Source organism: Chrysoperla carnea, chromosome 3, assembly GCF_905475395.1.
Source record: "Chrysoperla carnea chromosome 3, inChrCarn1.1, whole genome shotgun sequence".
Classification (NCBI taxonomy): domain Eukaryota; kingdom Metazoa; phylum Arthropoda; class Insecta; order Neuroptera; family Chrysopidae; genus Chrysoperla; species Chrysoperla carnea.
Window position 1 is genome coordinate 21,644,006 of NC_058339.1, and position 23,586 is coordinate 21,667,591.

The 23,586-nt window shown below is 27.7% G+C and overlaps 1 protein-coding gene across 1 annotated transcript in view; it reads left to right on the top strand.

Moving 5' to 3' along the window:
- LOC123296436 (protein tiptop) overlaps positions 1-23,586 on the top strand; it is a 360,365-nt gene that overhangs the window by 328,705 nt on the left and 8,074 nt on the right. Inside the window, exon 2 of the mRNA XM_044877911.1 lies at positions 20,612-20,951. Within this exon, the coding sequence (XP_044733846.1) occupies positions 20,612-20,951 (340 nt within the window). The remainder of the gene's footprint in view (positions 1-20,611; positions 20,952-23,586) is intronic.

The following is a 23,586-nucleotide window of genomic DNA, read 5'->3' on the forward strand; positions in this document are numbered from 1 at the left end:
ACAACAAATAATATTTATCCACTACAACAGTCAATATCTACAAGCAGCTAATGTAAGGTAGAATGTAAAACGCAATACCTTTTTAAACATTCATGTATTGACATTAATTTTTAATTTTTCTATTTTTTATCGTAATAGATTTGTATTGATTGTACGCATTTAGGCCCAATTTTTACCCGACTGCCAAGGAGTGGTTATGTTTTTCGCAGATATGTATTTCTTTATTAACTCGTAGGTTATCAAAATAAAGGCAATTAAAAGGGGATTACAAACATATTTATTTTGTCGCCCTTGCATATGTGAGAGAGAAATACAATACCCAGTATACAAGGCAGATGCAGTTTATTATAAAAAAAAAAATAGAGGTATCATGGGACACCCAGTTGGAACTATGTTCCAATCGTATCTTCGTATATTATAAACGCTTACTTTTTAATTCACATTTGCTTTAATTTTTTTGCTGGTTTGAATGATTGATTATGAACATGTTCAATTTTATAAAATCATTTTGTGATATTTTTTAAAATATTCAGTGGCACTTTAATTTTTTTTCTTCATTTCCTCTTTCACGATACTGTTTGCATATCTGTGGATTTGTCATGCTGAAAATTAAAAATATTAATTTAAAAAGTCAAATACTTGTTTTATTGTTTAAAGAATTAAATATTACAGCTACTTTAACTCTTTATGTATTAATTGTAATATTTGTTTAAAAAAGACATACTTCTGATTTAGTAGTCAACCCAATATATGCGTACGTTACCTTCATTTGACTTGATCAAGATATTTATTATGTTCTTTGTTCTTACTTTAAATTATCTTTATTAAGTTAAATAAATTATAACGTGCGATAAGGAAAACTTTGTTTCAAAAAAAACCAAGGAGTTGTAAGAGAAAAATCAAAGTACAAGCCTTCAGTCTTGGTGCTCACCAAACCTTCAAGTAAAAGATGATTTTCAATTTGCTCTTTTCAAAAGTTTGAACTCTATGTAGCATAATTTTTGCTGGTCATGAAAAAATGATTATACAGGAAAAAAATATTTTGTCAAATAACAAAATCTACAGAGACACATTCTAACGGTTTGAAGTTGATTAATAAACAAAATGAAAGATATTAATATACAGAAGCAAATAAATGATAAGAGAAAAAAAAATATACAAAATAAAATAATAATATAATTGTCGAACAACGAATGAAATAGAAAAAAAATAAAAGGCGATGAATGGTTTAAGTAAGCGTATTATATAAGTACTATGTGTGTGATACCACGCAGTGTGGGCCTCCTAGGGCCCATCAACTCCACTATTAAGTATTATACGACTATACTTGTGTGTAGTTGCTAGTTTTGTATATAATATGTGTATAACTGTCATGGCTACTCTACTCATTTCCGGCCCACTTTACTTGATACATCTTAATCCACTTCGAAAAACTAATGTGTTTATCAGCTGGATACGTTTATTATGTATAATTTCTTTATTTTTATAAATAAAAAATTATTATAATTATTAGTATTGATTTTTTTTTTTCAATATTTATTTTATGAAGTAAAGATAACTATCATCAAAATATTTGATAAGAATCAAATGTCAAAGTAATTAATAACCCAGTGGGTGATTTAAATTTTTTTTTCGTACTCCATGAGAATGTTAATTTTAAGTAACCAATCCCCTACGTGGATAGTTGATATAAACACATTAATTAGCAATATCAATATATGTGTCATATATATTTATTTTATAGTTCAAGTATTCAAAAAATAAAAAAATTGGTTGGAAAAATTAGTATTTAAATATAAAACTTTTCGTATTATTTTAATAAATCAAAATATATAAACATAACTTTAACAACGTTAATTTATTACTCAGTGTTAGATTTTATAGGGATATTTTTTATAAAAACTTTTTTGAAAACTAGAAAAGCTCAAGGAAAACCAAATTGTTGGCTTACAAAAATGGCTTGGTATTTAGTATAAAATAAACAAACTTTACGCACAAACTTTAAATAATACTTTGAGAGTTAATCATTTTCCATTCAATCATTCAAATTCAAATGTCCAGGATGGTTCTGCGCAGAACCAAATAAATAGTTCAAATTTATATGTAGCTCAAGAGAGGAAAATTATTTGTAACTTTTTAGTACAATAAGCGTACGTCGTGTTAGAATTTTTGTAACTTTACTTTTTCCAATATTAAAAGCTCCATATACTTTTGGGCCAAAACTTTTGCCGAAAAATGCATCCTGGGTTTTGATCTGAAAGCCACTAATATCAATTATTAACATTCCTCAAAAATATTTATAGCCTACTTCGCTTATTTTCATTTAAATTTACCTCGAAATATTTATGTAAAACTGAAAGTACTTGATAAGTCGCACATTGGCTACTTATTTACCCTACTACCTATTTGTTAAAATACCTACGGAATTTTTCAGTTTTGCATATTTTATCGATAATATAAACGACGTCAAGATCTAAATTTCTTAGAAAAAACTAATAATCAAGTCGTTAACGTCAATTAACGTGAATGATAATTATTCCAACTCAATTTTTGGTCTAGAAATTCGTGTATTACGCTTTTTTATAAATACGATTTTTTTTAAAATATGGTGGAAGCAACGGGAAGGAACAAAAATAAAGCTTAACAAGTGTTCCACCACTTAATACGTGCGTACTTTGTTCAAATTCTTAAAAATAAATTTGCTAACAAAGCCATAATTATATCTTAGGAAACAAAAAACTAAAAAATACACGTCGCACTCCTTTCAGTGATAAAGAAATTCTTCTAATTATTTCGAATACGAAGTACAAAAGTAATTTTAAATCAATGATCTGAAAGCTACATCTATGGTTGTCAATATTTTAAAATCCATATCATACAAAATGAATCTACAAATATTATACGGATACAGATCGGATAAGCCATTATACGCCATATATATAAATAATTGTGGCATATAAACATTTAGTTAAACCATTTAGTAATGTCATTTTGCTATTTTCATATTTAAGTTTTACTTTAGCATATAGCTCAGTATTATACAAAATCAAGAAATGCATACAAAAATATATAACACATATATACAGTATACACATATTAAAACATACATAAACCAGTATATACACTTATTTCTCCCGATTTTTATTGCATTACAGAGCCAGCACACGGCTGATTTATCGACTATTGTCTTACATTTGACCATATATTTCTCCATAATATACCCCGCGCATATACACAAACAATTTCTATGGGTAGTTTAAATATATTTCGTTTATTTCATAGGGTAAACTTTGATATTCTTTACTTTTATAATTATCACAAATTTGTGGTATAATGTTTACCGTAAATTTATTTGAGTCGTAAGAAGTGTTGCTAGATTAATTTTTTGTTGAATAAAAAAGTTTGATCAAACAAAATCTCGTGTAAAAAGAAGTGTCAAAATATCTAAAATATTATCTACGCCCGTGAGATAAGAACTACTTTTCTCACTTTGTATGCGTGTGAAAAATACTTTATTACCGCACTAAGGTTTTAATGAATACAATACCTTTCTAGTTGAACTTATTGGCAAACTCCAAATTACTGTCAAAATTAATCACAAGTTACTATAGTAACTTTTTTAATTTTCTATTTTTCTCAATAAGTGATGACAAATTTTAAAAAATAATTATCGTTTATTTTCACATTTAGAGAGACATAGATACAATTTTGTACGGTATGCGTGTAATAACGGATTATTAACGTACTTTCGTGCGATTGCCCAACTCGTGCTATACACTCGTTGTTACAACTCGTAACGCACTCAAATTTCCTAATACTATTATCTCATTAGTATCGTAAATAACTATTTTATTACATCAATCAGACCAACGTCTACATATTGAAGATTTTTGTAAATGCTCTCAAGCAAAATTTTTGAGCTTTTTGAGAAATGCATTACAATGGAAAATTTATCATAAGCATAGTGATCATAAGTAGCATGATCTAGAATTTAGATAAAAAAATGGAGATAATAAAGTTTGTAATAATGATAATAAAGTCAAGTCATAGCCTTTGCTTAAAAGACCGTATAAACCAAGGCTTGTTACAAATGCAAATATCCGAATTAGTTCTGTCTGTCAAAATGTTTAATAGGATAAATTTTGTTTAACCGCATTTGGCCGCCTCGAACTTACTACTCTGTTATACAGTAATTTCTAGTAAATTTTAAATAAAAATATAGTTCTTACTAAATTTAATCTTTAAGTGCCCAAAATATTCAAATCTCCCTTATATATAAAACCATATTCACTCAACACACAGTCACTTACTTTTGTATAATATAAAACAAACAAACATCTTGCTACTTGTATTTCTTTGTCCTTCGAAGAATTGAATCCAAAGTAGTCAATTCTTTTTAAGCGATTCGCTGACTATTTTGTATTATATGTTATTATTTTCTTTGTACATGTTCTTATATATAAAATGTAATCTTATTTTATCTTTAACTTGGCAGTATATACACAGAGAATAAGAATATATTTTAATATATATCCATACCATACCATTCCATACCATACAGAAAAAATATAGGCAGGCATTGGTTGTGTGATTTATTCAAATCTATCATTTTAAAATTTTTTTTTGTTTTTTCATTGGAAATCAATAAATTTTTTATTTTTTTAATGAAATAAAATTAATGAAAGTTTGTAAAAGAATGATGATTTGTTACTAATTATTCTATGAGTCACTCTTGCAAGACTATATGTAAAAGCTTGAGGCGCTCCGAATCATCTTTGATAACTTAAATTAAGCGCCTCAAGCTTTTTTACACATACTCGTGTATGAGTGTCTAATAGAAAAATTATTTTCTACTTTTTAGTACAATATAAGCTTGTCCCTTAAAAAGTTTTTTTTTTTTAACTTTTAATTTATTTAATTTATTTTCGAGAAACCAAGTAAAATAGGCAATTTCCAAAAGTAATCTATGTATGTAGTCATTGTTATAATAGATTTCGACTGAATAGTTTTTTCTATTAAATTTTAATCCAGCATTGAAAACTTTGTTTAAATGGGTATGAAGAATGATGTTTTAAAGAGAAAGGAATTTTTGAAAAGATAGGAGTTCTTGAAATGAAAAGATACCGAGCTTCAAATTGCGAAATCACTTAATGCATAATAATATGTATTTTTTTTGTTGGCACAGGGAAGAACATATTATTTTAAACATTTTTCTAAAATAAATACCAATTAAGATGAGATTATTAGTTTTTATCTTTTATTTAGTTTTATTTTTTATAGTTTTCAATGCTTGTAATAATTTTTTTTTTGTTTCTACTTCAACACCCTTCCTATGTTCTTCTGATTTTGGGTACGATGATACTTGAGCTACTAACCAAATCACACCATTAATACGAAAAGATATTCTGCAATTTCTTATGAGTTACCGGAATTAACTCGATGCACAGGTACTTTCAGCTACATTATTTTACAAATTCTCTGTTTTTAAACACTAATAATATATCGTATGGTGAAGAATGTTAAATAATGATTGTTTTCAAATGATAATTATTCAAAACAATTTTTATGTTCGTTTTGTTGGAATTTAAACATATTAAATAGATATTTTATATAATTATAAATCATAGGTAAACATAAAAGTAATATAACACCTGTAGGGAATATAATTTTTTATCATTTTTTATTAATTTATTATTTATAATTGGTTAAATAGTTCTCTTTATTAATTGTACATAAGCATGTTTTAAGTTTACAAAAAAACACACTCTCACACAAGTAACAGTATAAGTAGCACCTTTAGTAATCTCATATTTTAAAATCTTTGAGAAACGGTAGAAAGGGATATTTATTACATAACTTCTTCGTTATAGCTAGCTATCTACTGTTTGAATTATACGCAGTAAGCAAACAAATCGAACGTGGTAGTTTCTTACATGTTTATAACTCTCTATTAAATTTTGAAAAATAATAATCTCAAATTTCCTTAATAACAAGTGTCCTACAAACAGTGGCAAGGTTTAATAAGAGGGTAATACTTAATGATCCATTTTAGACCTGTAAGCATTAATAAAAGTAGTTATAGAACGTGTCTTTATAACTTCGTTTGCCTACAGATAAATGTCTGGGATATCATAATTTGTTGGTAGGGTTCTTTTATAGCACAATCAATCAAACTTTTCAAAATACGATCGATTATTTATGAATAAGCCAATATAATAGTTTGAAAATATAAATGAGAGTTAAACTATTAACAAAAGATATAGGGTTGGTCCTTGTGGCTTAAATCAAACCCTTTTTCACTTTTCTGTTTACAAATGTAAGGAAGATTAATGTAAGCCACATGGACTTATTCTATAAGTACGCCAATGGTGCTTTATTCGCATCGTGCGTGAGTTTTTTTGGAGGCGTTTCCATGGTAACGATACATTACTTTAACTATAGAATTGTATGGTTGCATATATAATTGTATGGAATGCATTTATGACTTACATTGAAAATTTAATATTATTGTCTCACAAATTTAAATAAATAATTATGATAATTTACATTTGAAAATAATATTTGTTCAATTTGATTTCTTATTTTCACAATTTTTTATGCATTAAATTTAATTAATTAGTGTTTTTCAATAATTTTAATTTGACATTTTTTATAACATTAACATGTAAAGAATTGCAAATTAGTCATAACAATCTCCTTTAACAGCAAAATGTTTCACTGGAAGCGCTGGCATCGATTTTATTGTTCCTCCATGACTATGCACACAACGAATATACTTGCAAAATATTCATTTGACTTGATTAATTCGAAAAATTGAACTGCACGTTGCATGTTCTTAGGCATGTATTCAAAACTCTCCCTTCCTGAGATAGATCTTTGTGCTATTTTATGAAGTTTTCTTAATGAAATAGTTACAATTTTTCAGTAGATTTTATCATTACAATTTTCAATAGTCAAAAGCTGCGATATTATCGGATTTTTACAAATAATTTTTTTCTTAATCTTTCGAAATAATATTATTTGATTTCGAAAATTATGAATAGAAAGAATTCTTTTTTAAAATATAAATGCCTTGTATTTTGCACGAATTATCCATAATGAAGTAGATAATTCAAATGATCTACTTAAATTATTAAAATCGATAGTATATAGGGTAATAAGTGGTAGGTCGGTATTATACATTTTTATTTATTATAAAATATAATGTATATTATTATATTATAATATATATGTATAGTAAACCAATGAATTAAAATGAGATGCACAATCAATGAAGAAACTTTAACATGCATGTACCAAAATGTGTATGTATTCAAACAACATCTGATTGTTTATTTCTGATGCATGATTCTTTCTCAGCTGTCAAGATTAACTCCTCCCATTGGTCAGTAGGCTGAAACTAAAGCATGCTTAACCAATCAGATGCAATAAATACTGACAATAATATCTGATTATTATTATTAAAACTCTTTAATGCAAAAAAAAAAAATAAATAAATAAAAAGTATTGATCCAAAACTATTTCAAGTATTTTTGTTTGATATTATATGATAATATTTCTTTTTTAACTTTCTGATAGAAATATTTTGTATTAGCCTCGATAATCAAAATAAAAAGGTTTTATGGTATTTATACATTTTCAAGTGTCATACTTTTTTTAAAGCCTTAGACCTCGTGGGAATGTTTCAGAATGGTTTATAATGGTCTAAAGATTTAGAATGTTCAAGGTTGTTCCATTATGACTTGAAATGTTTCAGAAGTTTTTAATGAATGATTTGAAATGTTCCATTTAATTAATGATTCAGAATGTTTTACAATATTATTACTTTTTGTTTTTGTTTACTTTTAATCATGTATACGATATTTATTTACATCATGGTCTCGTGCGATTATAATTGACGATTTTTAATATGATACATACAGCGTAAACTTAATATTTGCAAATATCTTGTCTGGTAATCTTAATTAAAGAGAATTGAAAAAAATTCACTCGAATCAGGACTCGAACCCGGACTTCTTGGATTCATGTCAAGAATGTTAAGATGATTTAGAATGTTCCAGGTTGTTCTATTATGATTTGTAATGTTTCAGAATGTTTTATAATATTTTCGTTTTTGATTTATCGGGCTGACAGGCAGGCGGATAGACGGACAAACATAATGGACTAATATTATAATTTAATGAACATAGAAGTTTTCTTCGTATCTTCAATATTTCTATAAGTGTTATAAACTTGAGACTAAAATTAATATACCTTGGTATATATTTCAGACATACAGGGTATAAAAATATCTGGACACTGTACCTTCGTCTATTATTTACAGATGTTTTTCCATTTTAAGTTGTAAAATTTCCATTTTAAATTGTAGGATGACTTTACAAATTTATTCAAATTGTAAAGTAGTGTACAAAAAAAGTATTTGGTCTGCCTTTTCAAAGTTACATTCACAACAGCTCGTTTGTTTCTGAGGTAGTAATATTCGCTTTCTCGCATCGTTACGGTTTGATATATCTTGGTCAAAATAATTAGATAAATTTAATAAGAACTGGAGAATTGAAGGTAGTTACAGTAAACATCATGTGAAGGGTATTGAAAAAGATAAGCGTCTTTGATATCTCTTTGGTGAAACCAAAGCATTTTATTTGTTTGTCTTGTGTCTGTATGGAGTGTATAGCGTGAAGTTTTTCTTTAACTGATTCTGTCTGTACGAAGTTAACTTTTTAAATAAAAACAAAATCGAGTAAGACTGGTAAGAAGTTGTTTTAGATGCTATCAACAAATTGACCATGTTCTCAAGTCATTTACACAGTCCGGTATTCTTATGTATGTATTATTATATTATATAGGTACAAGTAAACTAAAAAAAAACATATCTACAATACTTGTATGCAACTTGTACAATTTCATGTTATGTTTTACGTTCGCAGAACATGAAAAAAAATTAACAATAAATAAATAATAATGTACCAATGTTTTTATGCTTTATGTAGTTTGTGTAGTTAGAGTTATAAGGACTTGAAAAAATGGTTCTGATCTGAATGTCAAATTTCGTTATATATTATTTGTTATGTTACAGATGAGGGCCCAAATGTTGATGTTATAGTTGAAGATAATTATCGGATGAATTGGCGGAATATGAATTCTGACCGCAGACAATTTTTTTAGAACTAATTATATACATTCATTATTTTTTTAAAGCTTTCTAAAACCTCAAAAACAATTAGAACACATTGTTTTAACTTTTCACCTCAAAAATACTAAATATAGATAATAAATTCTAAATTAAAATATTATTTCATTTATAAATTTAATTGAATTAATTGTATAAGAAAAAAAATTACAGGCCTTACTCAACTTTAAACAAGTGAAAATTTACAATTGACAGAGTTAATTGTTGAAAAATCCTGTATAGACAGTGTCAATTATGCCAGATCTTGTATGGTTTTATCAATTGCATAAGTTTAAAAAATTACAAACATTTATGTCAACTAAAATGATGTCTTTCTGTTCGCCTTTCCGAAAGTTAGGAAAGTTTTCTGTCCTCCCACCATCATATCATCCGGCAAATTTGGTATAAAATTAAAACCTAAGACAAAGTATTTGAAGCTACCTACAAATGTTGAACCTTCTATCTTGTATAGTTTTGGAGAAATTGGTATAGCGTAAATGGAATAGCGTAGTAAATTGGTATAGCGTAATTGGAAATGTTATAGCGTAGTTTGCTATATTCTTTTTTAAACCTTCGTTATATATCGGTTGAATACAATATTATATATGTTATATATTTATAGAAACGTATTTATTCATACTCCCTTCATACAAATAAATTTTCAGAGGCTCGCTTCCTAACATTATACACTGTAAGTAAACCACTTCCTTTCGAACGTCCAACATAAAAATGTTTCCTAATTTCCAAAACAAAATTATGTTTAGTATAATCAATGATTAAAGACGGATTGGGTGGGATTTGCAAATCGGACTATTCAATTACTAAGTCGAAAAATTTCTTTGGAAAAAAACTTCATCATTAATCAAAATCAAAAATATCAAATTTAAGTTTGGTCTCCTAGCCTTCACGTATCATTACATTTTCTTGTATATATTTTACCGTACTTTCTGTGTCTGTGATTTTAATTTAATCCCATTTCTTCATCTTGAACTAAATATGTTAAAATTTAAATATAATTTCAAGCAAGGATTGTAGTATCAAGTTTATGTCTGTACATTTTTACTAATATATATATATACCTTTATTTATTTTCCATTCTGTACAAAATATGAAGCTTCCAATACGTCAAACTAGGTGGTCTGTATTGAAAACCGGAGCAAAAAAAAAAAAAAAAATACAACGAAATATAGAAAAAATGGGTACATGCATAAAATCACACACACAATATTTACAATAATAATGTGCATAATATTGGATTTGGACACATGTGCAATCTCTGAAATTCACATACGGGAATAAAGGCGGTCGTAATGTCGTACGATGCATAAAAGGGGGCGTTCACATATGTCTTTGCAATGTCCAAACACGGTGGTGCAACAATGAACAATAGCCACATAAATCAACGTAATTAGTTTCAGCAGCAAGGTAGCAAAACAGCAAAGAATATAAAACAACAACAACAACAACAGTAACTAAACATAAACGCACAAACAACTTACATAAGAGTGAGATCTGGTAAGCAACTAGCGACGGATAAATGTACGGTATGACATGTACGGGTTGCATACCTATGCATTCATATGATCATGTTTGTAAGTTCATAATGTCTTCATAGAGTGGCACTCTTTAGACAAAAATATTTGTAAAATTAAATTTTGGAGAAAAATTACTCTATCACCTGCACTAAAAATTTCATATTCATATAATATTTCAAGACTTTAAGTCTAATGATAATCAGTTAGTGTAGTTCATGATGATTTAGTATAGTGATAATCAATTTCCGACAAAATGTTTTGCCTGGACATAACGACAAGGCCTCACCTTGACCATACCAAGCTTACTCACCCAGTATATTCTAAAAAAGATCCAAAGCCGATCTGCTCCCGATGCAATGTATACTTCAACGTTAAGCACATACTCACAGTATGCAAGAAAATCGAAAAAGCAAGAACCATAACCAAAGTATCAAAAGGTATAGCAGAGATCATAAGTGACTCTACCAAAAAGTTTGGCAAAGTTCTGAAATTCATGAAAATGTTTTTTTAATTTTCTCCAACACTTCTAGGCCATTATTACAAGAGCTGATGATTCAAACACCTTATAAGATACCTACAGCATCTACCAAAGCGATCGAAACATGTTTTGAGCAATTTCTACAGTCTCTGATTCAAATTCATCGTCATCATTTCGATTCAAATGTTGTCATTACATACAATAGCTTTATTTCTTCGGCTTCCAAGCTTCTACGTATTATAAAGTCTGCGTTTTCTTTAAAAATTTTTACAATATAAAAGAAGGATGCCATATTTAAGTTCCATTACTCTCTTTTCTAAAAAGAAATTATTTTTCCCACTTTAAATGAACTATTTTATGTAAAAACCCATTCATGGGTGCCATCCAATATCATTGATGTTTTTAACGTATGAATTTGATGTCAGTTGCATGGTATCTGTTTGTATTTGTTTTTAAATGAATATTGGTTACTCTTTATTTAACATTATGTTTTGTTTTTATTTTATATTTTTTCTTTTTATTTTTTATTCTTTTTGTTTTTATTTTATTTATTTATTTATTTTACGAATGCAAATACTACTTGTTGTCACTTCTTGTTATGCGCATATTATTATTATTGGTCAAATATAATACAAGTAGTTAGAGTACTTACTATTCAACTGACATTTTCTACTCCGCCTTTTTCACCTTTTTTGGATTTTATTTATACTTAAGAAATAAGACTTTTTTTTTATTATTTTGTATTGATAAATAATACGTTATATTATTATTATGTACTTGAGTGTTGTTTGTGTAAGTGCTATTATTTTACACTTAATCTTCTTTACTGAATTAAATCTTTTTTTTGTTATTTTTATCTAAAATTAAGTTAACAAAAATTTGTATTCAATTCTTTTTGGTTCCTTCATTCATAAATATAGTAACACCTCTGAAAAAAAGACATTATTTTTTATGACCTGTTAAATATCCTTTATTTTTTTCAAAAAATGTTTTATAAACAAAATGAATTTTTGGTTTCAAATCAGTTACTCAACAAATTTACAGAAACGTATTACTAAGGCGCTATTATTAGTCTGATCAGCATGTCTATGTATCATATTTCGAACATTCCTCGGAATTTTAGAATTTTTTCAGTATTCGCGTTCACTTTGGGGTGTTTATATGATCAGAAACTTTGCATGTCTTTTAACAGTCCCTGATAATAATATAATACGATACTCTTACCTGATATTACGTAATAACGGAATTCGAAAGATACCTTGAGAAATAGAAACTATAATGGTGGAGGTGCAGTGAAAAATACAATTTATTTTGTACTTTTTAAGTTTAAATATTAATAAAATGTAAATAAATGCATTCTTTTTTTAAGTTTTTTTTTTTTAAGTTATTTGATTTTTAATTCTATCGTGTGATACAATAATGCGGGTCATATATCGACGATTTTGTTACATCGAAACTTGGGAAGGCATTAATATAAGAGAGTGCTTCCAGTCATAAACCCTAAACGACTGCTTGTTTCAACCCGAACTCAGAAATACTTCCAGTCTTTCAGTGTTTCTGGTTCGTTTAAAAAAATCTTCTTCTATCGGTCATTACGGAAATTAATGTTATTTTCCAATCATCGTGAATGAATTGAACCGAGTTTGTAACCAAAGTCCGAATTCACGCTCATTTTCTTTAAAAATTCTATTTAAAAGTTTGATTCTGACAACCGTTCCTACTATCTTTGTAGAATCGTTTACCAATATTTTTAATGAAAGATTTTGAACATTAAATTGAGATTTCGAATTCAAATTTCAAGCAACATCACATACAAATCATAACTATATTTTTACAAAATTTCACTTTAAAACAATCGTTGTTTCAAAGATTTCTCATAGAAAACTAATTCGATTATTTATAAAATGAGTTCAATTGTTATTTTCATCCTTAACGAAAAATTCGTAAGATAATGATCATATGGAAATTGTAGAATGAAAGTTAATGATATACGATCATGCGTCATTGTTTGCCAACATAGAAATGTATTTATAAAATTGATATCATATTCGAATCATATCATAATATTCTTCTATATATTACAATAATATAGATAATTCGACATTCGAATAACTTTACATTATTAAACACTGAACTTTTCTATATAATAAAATATGTAAGTACTTTACAAAACCAAATTTTAATATCTATTCATTTTAATCTGAAATAAGTTTATTGTTTTGCTTATACTTGTGTAGTAGACACCAGACCTATTTACAATGTGTTCCAGCTTATTATGATATAATCTTAAAAATTTTGCCTTTTTTAACACACTTTTATTAGCGTGGTTTGTACATCGGATTGAATTGAAACTTCGCACACTAATCAAGAACCAATGAAAATACAATGAAAGATTCATTGATGTCCTGATAAGGGTAGTCAGGATTAACGATTAACTAAAAAATTGTTGATGGTGGAAGCGCAGATAACATTCCATAATATTCAAGAATAATACTTCAAAAAATTAAAAAACACGCTTTTGTAGATAGCTAGCTTTTTTAGGTTTTTTAAACTATTATTAATTTCACTTCTTTGTATAAGAAATTTAATTAGCGAAAAATTTCGATGTTAATTTTCAATGAAAATGCTCATTTTAATAATCCGCTGTATCTCACATTACTCAAAACTATTAATTTTGTTGGACGTTAGAATTTCGGATCTTATATTTAACTTCGTCTTTTGTATTTCCTTGTAAGTAACAATTATGATCAGACATTTTCGATTTTCAAAAATATATTCGATCAAAATATCCGCTTTGAAACAGAGAAAAATAATTCTTTAAAAATTTTCATTGAACATTCTGTGCTAAATGTGAAATGAATAATACAAAGATACCAAGTCATTATCAACTGATTGATACTGGAAAAATAACTTTACAGTGTGGTCCACATGACTGGTCATCTTGGACATTTACGATATCATAACTTATATTTTGTCAAGAAAAATGTACTAATTCCTCGTTTAACGAATGAAAATAGTTTTGAATCTACTGGTTTAATTGGTATAATTTGTGTCACTTACTGAAGTATAAAGTATAGTTATATTGTCATAAACTTAGCTATTGATTTTATAGAGAACCACTTTGTGTTCACACAGTGCTATTATATACAGATACAGATCCAATATATTAGAATATAATATAAAGTCTTTTCCAAGTTCATTAATGAAGTTTTCTTATACTTGAACATAAGTTTTGATTGACAACTAATGCGAACTTTGAAAATCTATAATCAGTACTGATATTATATTGTCTACTATGTATATCTGTCTGTCTGCCTCTGAGCTTATTACAGAGTTGTCTTCATAAGTATAGAGGGAGATGGCTGACTATACTCGACATCTAGCCATCAATAGTAAGGTGTATTGTGGAGTTAAAAAACGTTACTCATTTCATTCGAGTAGTAACTAATATGTATTCTTCAATGTAGTAAAGCTTTTCATATATTGTTGATTGCATTTGAAATGAACTAACTGTTTATTTAAATTAAAGTAAATAATCTTGATTTAATATGCATTGGAGTGAATGTGATTGATATAATCAAGTATGCTATAATTTTTGCTAACGAATACATTGAGTTACAATCTGTTCGAATATAACGCTTCAGCTAAGGAAAACGAGTATTGGTTCTTTCGATATGTACATAACCCTTAGTCTGTTTATAATCCTAGTGATTTTCATGTGGATGAGATTCTGTTTTTAGAATCGATAAATTTTGATCAAATATGATTAGTCGAGTAAGTATGCTTATTACTTTTTTTGTAGCTTGCTTTAGAAGATCTCAATAAAAGGTTTTATTTTCTATTCCGAAAATAATTTTTAGAATCATTTTGAATCTAAATTTAAAAAAACGTGAAAAAGTTGATTTTTAGAGCGCTGGATTTGAGATACTCCTTTTTTTTGTTAAAATTAAGTTAGGATGAAGTGAAGTCTGGCATCTGACAATATAAATTATAATTACCTGATACTTTTGTCGTTGCTATAGCAACGTGCCAGATGTTATTATAATAATATAATCATTTTGTTTTGGCTATAATTTTAATTTGATTTAGTTTTATAATTAGCGATTATTATTTTAATTTTCCCGACAGAAATTAGATGCTTTTACTAGCGAACGCCCACTCCAGGTGCAAGACATCTTAACCTGATGTCCATATAGAAATAAATATCCGAAGTTCAGCCATCCTAAAATAATTTTTCGAAAATGTTGGCAGTTTTTGCACCAAAAAAAGATCTGCAAAATATATATCAATAAATATTATTAGTCCTAGTCGTTTTAAAAAAGGCATTGACACGATAATCGATTTATTTTATATATATTCATTTATAACTCGATAAAAACATTATTAGCACCAATTCAAGGTAATCTACAATTTTATCTTTTTTAATCATAAATATGTTTCTTCAATTCAAAGGCATGGAGTTTAAAAGTTATTCGAACCTTTTGCTATGAAATGATAGAGTGCAGTTTAATGCAGTGTGTATTCAGTAGGGGTCATCATTAAATTTTTAATTAAATATTAACAGGAAAAATGTTACTATTCTTTTAGTCTAACCGTAATCCATCAAAGGTGTAATGTATGATACGGAACATCAAAATAACTACTATAGCTTGTGATTTATGATATTGTACGCTTAAAAATTGAAAGTATATGCAGGCATATGAAAGTCTGAAAAAAAATAACGAATCATGTTCAGTAAGATTCGCCTGAATCGGAATATGCATATTTTCTAATAAGAAGTAATAAGAAGAGCACATTCAAATAAATGAATTCTACAAAAATTGCTTTCAAAAAGGATAAAGACTAGAGATGAGAAACGGAAAACTAATTAACAATAGCTAGTGGCTGAATAATAATTATTTTAATTGAATAAGTTGTACAATATTTTTATTTTATGTTATTTTTTTTCAAAAATAAAAAGATAATTATTTATATTTTTTCCATTATATATTCAACATTATGCACCTTCTAATAGAAAGTCATTGCATTCGCCTCGAAAACTGAATCAATAATTAAAATCAGCTAGTGTTAATAAAATCGGCTAGTTAGTCCGTTTCCGGCTGTCTTTCTGTCCGTCCGTTTGTCTGTCTGTTAAAACAATGACTCAAAAACGAAAAGAGAAATCAAGCTGGAATTTTTATAGCGTGTTTAGGATGTAAAAAGTGAGATCGGATTCGTAAATAAGCAACATAAGTCAATTTAGTCCGGGATCCATAGGACCCATCTTGTAAATTGAACAGAAGTTTAAATATAATAAATGTTCCTCACAAAATAAATACACAAATTTTGTTCGAAATATTTTTTATTAAACATCACCGTATAGGTATTCTATATATTTTAAATTTATACGTTACATATTTTATGTATGTGTTTGTTTGCTTATAGCATATATTGGTTGTGGTTGTCTACAATGACAGACAATTCAAAATAATGTACTACCACCAAGTGGTAACATTTTACTGAAAATTATTGATCTAGTCTTAAAAAATCTCGTCCGCCATTGCTTGTATTATTATTGTGAAATTATATAGTAATAATGTTCTTGTTAGACCTTTATATAATATGTTGGTATAGGTAGAGAAGAGAGTCGAGTTTGACCACCTCGAAGATAATATAGTATTCATTGGTCATTAAATTAGAATGGAATTAAACTTGAAAGAAGAGTATATTACGCCAACAATAATGATAACAATCTTAACTGATGTTGAAAAGCGAAAATACATTTCAACAATATTTAAGTAATATAAATGATACTATCTACTAAGAGAGAGAACTTGTATCTTATATAGTAAACAATGTTTACAAATGCAATAATTAATTTTAAAATGTGATTTACGTTGTGATGTATTGCTTTGTTATATTTCAGTGAACAAACATTTACAGAATTTAATAAACTAGCGACCTAAAACCATCAAAATGAAGTTATGGATATTAGTCAATAAGAAAAAAAGAGATAGATTGTCTATAAAAGCATCCTGATTAAACTTAAAAATACACAAGTAAAGATTTCCGTCTATTTTAAACCTTCGGAACACACATAGGTAAAATGAATTGGAAGTATGGGACACATTCACTTTTGTGAAAAATAGATATTATCAATACACTGACCAGCAATTCTACGTGAAGATTTGTGGAAATAATTGACGATGTTTGACGACTATGGGTATTCGTGGGTATTCTTCCGTAATAATAAAAGGAATACTTTAAATTGTTGCCAATATGTATGCTTTACGATTAAGGCTGTTGTCTTGGTATGGGCTATTTAAGGCTGTTGTATTTGTGACAGAAAAGTTTAAATTATTTATACTTATTAAGGAATAATACAATAACCATGAAAAGTTGAAGTCGATTGACTGTCTCTAACTCGAGATAAATTTAAGAAACTTTGACGTATATAATTATGAAATATTTAAATAAATTATACTATACTTACTTGAATTCTTCCTTCTGTTTAGTTTATTATCATATCCCGAAGGACGATACGTGCCTTATTATCGCTCTCAAATTATTTACACATATACAGTCAAACCTGTATAAGCGAGAGTTCAAGGGAGAACCATCTCCTTCTCGCTTATAGAGGTTTCTCACTAACCCGAGTTTCTCGGGTACGAATGTAGTAAATATGTATGTAAGTATTTTTATTGTAGCTACAATTCCTCCTAAATAAAGCTCGACCATCGCTTATACAGATATAGATAAGTAGCAGACTCACTTACGGAGGTCCATGAGCGAAAAACGACTCTCTTACAGAGGGTTCTGTTTCTCGCTAATAGAGGTTTTGGGAGCTTAAAATGACGGGTCCTGGCTATTACTCTCACTTATAGAGTTTTCTCCCTTATCCAGTTCTCACTTACCCAGGTTTGACTGTAAAAGAAACAACCTGTACAGCTTTAATATGTCTTACAAAACAAAGGTTAGATTTATTTATTGGAAAAAAAAATTGTTAAAAAACTACTCATAAATTTTAAAATTGATTGATGATATTTTAAACACAAATAACTAAAAAAAACCAAAAAAATTTGAAGGTCAATAATACTATACCTGCCACAAAATTTTTACAAAAATTCAGTCCAAGGCTGCCAAAAGTAATTCCACACTTGTTGCAAAATAAATATATATTAATAAATAATTGTCTACAAATGAAAATATCCATCTTTATTAAAATATCTATAAATAAATAAATAACGCAAACTGACTTATGACGATTTTACGAAGTGACTTAAAATAATTATTTAATACAAAAAAATACTTTAAATAATATAAAAATTTTTATTATTTTCATTTTTACTTTTTGAAAATAAAATCAAACAAGTTTTTAACAACAAATGTAATATACAGTAAATTAATTTTAACGACGATAAATAATTATACATTTCAAAAGTTGTTTGAAAAAAATTATTAAATAAAACGTTAATCGATTTATCTTGTTTTTCATGATTTGAAATTTTATGATTATTATTTCATTAAAATAAATGTACATACATCACTGTATGAAATAAATATGAGAAGATCGTCAAGGTTGGCTGTACTTCTAATTTTTGTCTATGTGTTGCACAACGCATATTAAAATTGACCCTCATGTTCTAAACTGGAGGGTCAATTAATCAATGCCAAGATTCGACAAAATATATGCTGATATAATTGAAAATTTTGTTGAAGAATTGAATAGAATAAACTAAAAAGGCAAATTTATTGAAATAGTAGAGTGATACCCACCCGCTTCGCTGGGCTTAAAAGTAAAGATTGATAAAGATTGCTCTCGCTTATCCCCTTTCCATAACACTCGAAATAATGGTAAGGATTCTTTTACACAGGTAAAATATATGTATGGTTTTCCATTTTTTTAAATGTATAATAGCCGTGAAATATTTTATATTGACTATTTTTACAGAAAACTGTAATTTGTGATAATGTCAAATGACTACTTTTACAGCAGAAATCTGTGATTTATGGTAATGTCAAATGTCAAATTATATTAAATTTGTTTATTTATTTTTTTTTAATTTATCTTAATAAATTATAGTTCATGTGTTATTCTGATATATTAGCTATTATTGCTGTACAGTTTCCTTAAAAACCATTCACTAGTTTAAGCGTGAAAGCGTAAAAAACAAACAAACAAACAAACAAACATGCTAATTTCGCATTTATAATATAAAAAATTAACCCCCAAACGGTGTTAGACAATTTTCTGACGATCAAATCAATCCCGTCGCTTATTCAGAAAAGTCGCGTTAAAATTTAATAAAAAGATAAAATAATGTATAATCCAATTTCTTCCCTCGTATTTTTATCAAATTTCATACTATTTTTTATTTGTGGGATCGATAATTGATGGGAGAAATTTTACTTCCTAAATGAAGTTGGATGACATTCGTCCCAATCTCATTACCTCACCTCGGATTCTTACCACGATTTCTCCATGTTTCTGTTTCTTTATATGTTTTTGTATGAGTTCATTATCGCGAGTAAAAAATTATTAAATAAACAACTTGGAAGACAGTAATATAAATCTACCTAGTCAACTTTCCCCTACATCACTGTATGAAATAAATATAAATAATTAATATGTGTTCTTTTACTAATCATTTTTATAATAATAAACAGTTAAATTATGACCTAAGACATATTTTATTTATGGATGATTAATACTAAAAATATGACTTTTTAACTTTTTAATGTTTTCTTTATTTTATTTTTTTGAAATTCATGTTTAATTAATTATTTTACTATTGTTATATTGTAAAAATCTATTAAACAACTGTTTTTATAATGTACTGCCTTTGTTGTATTTAGGTCAGTTAAGTTACCATTCCAATTTCTGCGGTTCAAAAACCGAACTCATATTAAAACCTTTCCTTATAAAACTATAGTCCATATTAGTATTAGTGTATGTACACGATGTTCCCGCAAATTGAAAATATGTATTTGGCACCTAAAAAGAAGCAAAATTTTCCTGTGAAAAACACTTTTTTAAAGAGACTTAGTCCAACACTTAATCAACTTTTAATAATCGGAATCAGAATTTTGATTTTGTTATTACAAGGTTTTAGTATTGAGCTTTTATTTTAAGTAAGAAGAAGAAGGATCCAAGATAAGAACCGTTATCCGAGACAAGAACCATTTCAGACTTCCCACCTCTCTGCATAAGCTACTGCAGTGTCACTTGTGACACTAGCGGTCCAATCTGCAAGTTTGAATCGAGACGGCCCTGACTCTTTTACTTCCTGACTTCAAAATGAGGATTTATATGTAGAACGATCTAATAAAAACCTTCCATTTGACATCTAAAACGACAAAATTATCTTGAGTTTTTTGAAACCGCTTACTTCAGAGATTAGGTAATAAATGGTGATAAACTTTTCTAATAATTATTGTTTTTGTTAACAGGGGAAGGTGGCGAAGGAGGTGAAGAAGATGGATCACCTGACACAGACAAACTCGAAGGTGATGATACATCAATTGAAGGATCAACACCAAGAGCATCACCCGGGTTACAGGATGATGAATTACAACAACAACAAGACCAAGATGAAACACAACAACACACATCCGATGTACCGGAGGAAATAACAGTAGTTCCTGTTATACCAATATCATCGTCACCGCAACCAAATCGAAGTAGTACGCCATTATCGTTAATTAATTCTGAATCACATAGAAATACATCTAATGTTGACGAAGATGTTATGGAAACGGGCAGTATACATAACAATAACAATAGTGAACGGTGAGTTAATTTTTTTTTTAAGTTTTGTCTGAAAAATAAATACATAAATACACTTTTAAACAATTACTTAATTTTCTACGAATATCGAAACAACTGATTTAAATTTTTCCAAAATTACATGAAAATTAGTTTTAAGAAAGCAGCTATCTTTCGCTTAGTTCGATTGGATTGTCTCTCAGGTGTATATTTTTTTATATGACATTAATATAAAAAATTTAATTCAAACATTTTTCTTAAACTTGGGATATTCAGTGTATTTAAACAGTTAATTCTGTTACTTTTTTATTTCTAGTTTTTAAATGAGCCGAATGAAATGCGATAATAAATAATTATATTATCACTTGATAAACTAATTAAATTCAACTGTAATTCGCATCTGAACGTTAAAAGCTACAACATAAGATCCTAGTCTTTAATTTATATAATTATTATCATAAATTAGAAGCATATGTGTTGAGGTTTTTTTAACTTTCTTGGAGAAAGATACTTTGTTTACCCTGAAAATCAAAATTGGTTTCTAGGTGTATTATAACAAGATTTACAAACCAAAGTTAACTATGCCTGTCTGTCTGAGAGTGCAATCTGATATCCTCTAAAAAAATATGCGGTAAATTTGATCACTAATGTGCGAGGTTGTACGAGTAATCATGTCATTTGATCCGAAATTTGGGAGTAACAAAAGAGAGCTTAAAGTTTAAAAGTTAATTAATGAAACGATTAACTAAAAATTTTGATACATTAACTGTCACATAAACAGTTGCTTTTACTACTTTAAAATAGTTTACTAAGGCATACAATAATTTTACTTCAGAAAGCTAAGAGCCTGGCTGTTAAAAACCACTTGTCTGTAGTTGGATTAAAATGTGTACAAGCTTAGAGTAGGCAGGTTTGATGATAATTATTTAGATTGTGATGTAAGTTTCCGGTAAATATAAAAGATCTTATTTTATTTAATATTTTTCCGAAATTTATTGTACTCGCTTAGTGTGTTTTAATTTTTTGTTACCCGAACATAGACCGTAAGTGGTTTATAGAATTTTAATAATTTTTTTGTCTACTATTTGGACAATTGATACAGATAGATTTAGTAATAAAAAAGGGGACTAAGAGCGTGTAATATCGATAGAGTTTCATAAGAAACATTTTATCGGGTTTTCGGCAGACATGATGCAATGATGCATCATTGTCTTATATATCTTTGTATGAATCTTATATATCTTTGCAATAAAAAGTTTGAAACAACTTTTCTTCTCAGGTAAAATTTCATTAAATTTTCGGTATCTAGTTATTTAACCAATTGTCAGCACCGCTCCTTTCCTAATTACTGTATCGTTTCAAATTTTATCACCTCATTGGAGAAGAAAAGTTATTTGAAACTATTGGTTGTTCATTGAAGGAGTAAATCTAAAGTTATTTATCAAAATAGAACAAGTAAGAAAAGTTTTTTAAGTTTGACTTTTATAACAGGCGAACATGTCGAATTTATTAGGGTTCCTTTTTTCATTTTTGATGACGGAACCGTCAAAAAAGAGGCTTTAACCCAAGCTCAAGTTTCGAAATTATGCAAAGTTTGATGATTGTTTGTGCTTTTCGTTTATATAAACAAACAATTTCATTTTTCAAGCTTTTAACAGTTGCAAACAAGAAAGCTGTTGAAATACGAAAATCAAACACTGAAAAAACTTAATTTCAAATTCAACCCTCGAAGCACCGTTAAAATGTCATTTTGTCTAACCAAATTTGCACTCTTTACACTCAAAATGGCAAAGAAAATGAATCATAGAAATTTTATTTCATTATGGGCTCACGGTATAAAATAACAAATTGTAAAAAAAAAAAAAATTAAATTTATAATATTTACAAACGACAACTCTACACAGTTGAGAATATTTTAATAATTATCATTATACATAAATAGTCATAAAAAGATATATTTCTGTAGGTATTATATGTGTATATTTTTATTTGAATATATATTTATAAATTTAATTATATTTGCGTTCACAATCTTATTTCATATCATTTGAAGGAGTACTTTTGTATTTAAATAGTTTAATCAATAAACGAAATGTGTTAATGCGTAGAATATGCATTTTACCTAGAAGCAACATAAACCATACACCTTTACGAACAGGAAAAATTAGATAATTTCAGGTGGTTGTTTTTGTATTATGTTGCAAAAATAGTGTACTACATCATACAGCAGTGGTATGTACGTATAGGTATGCTTAGCACACTCAAGGAAGTATTAATTTTAACATGCTTTTAACTCAACTGTACATTTATCACGTATTCTGTATGATAATAGCATGGTAATAAACATCTGTAATTCTGTATATAATAGACATCTCTCTTACACTACTTATACTCTAAATATAATTGTTTCTGTTATACCAAAAATTTAAATAACTTTGAGTCACTATATCTCAAGAATGAAGCGGTCAATAGCTTTGGTTTTTTTTAAAAACTCACATGCACAAATTCATGAATGTTCAGTTAGTTTTTTGAAAATATCTTAAATCTAGTTTTTTTCTAGAATTAAAAAATTTGTTAAAAATACAACGAAACGCAACCTTTCCTATGCTCTCCATGTTAATTATCCGAAATTAAATTGTATTTAACTCGAATTAGAGAC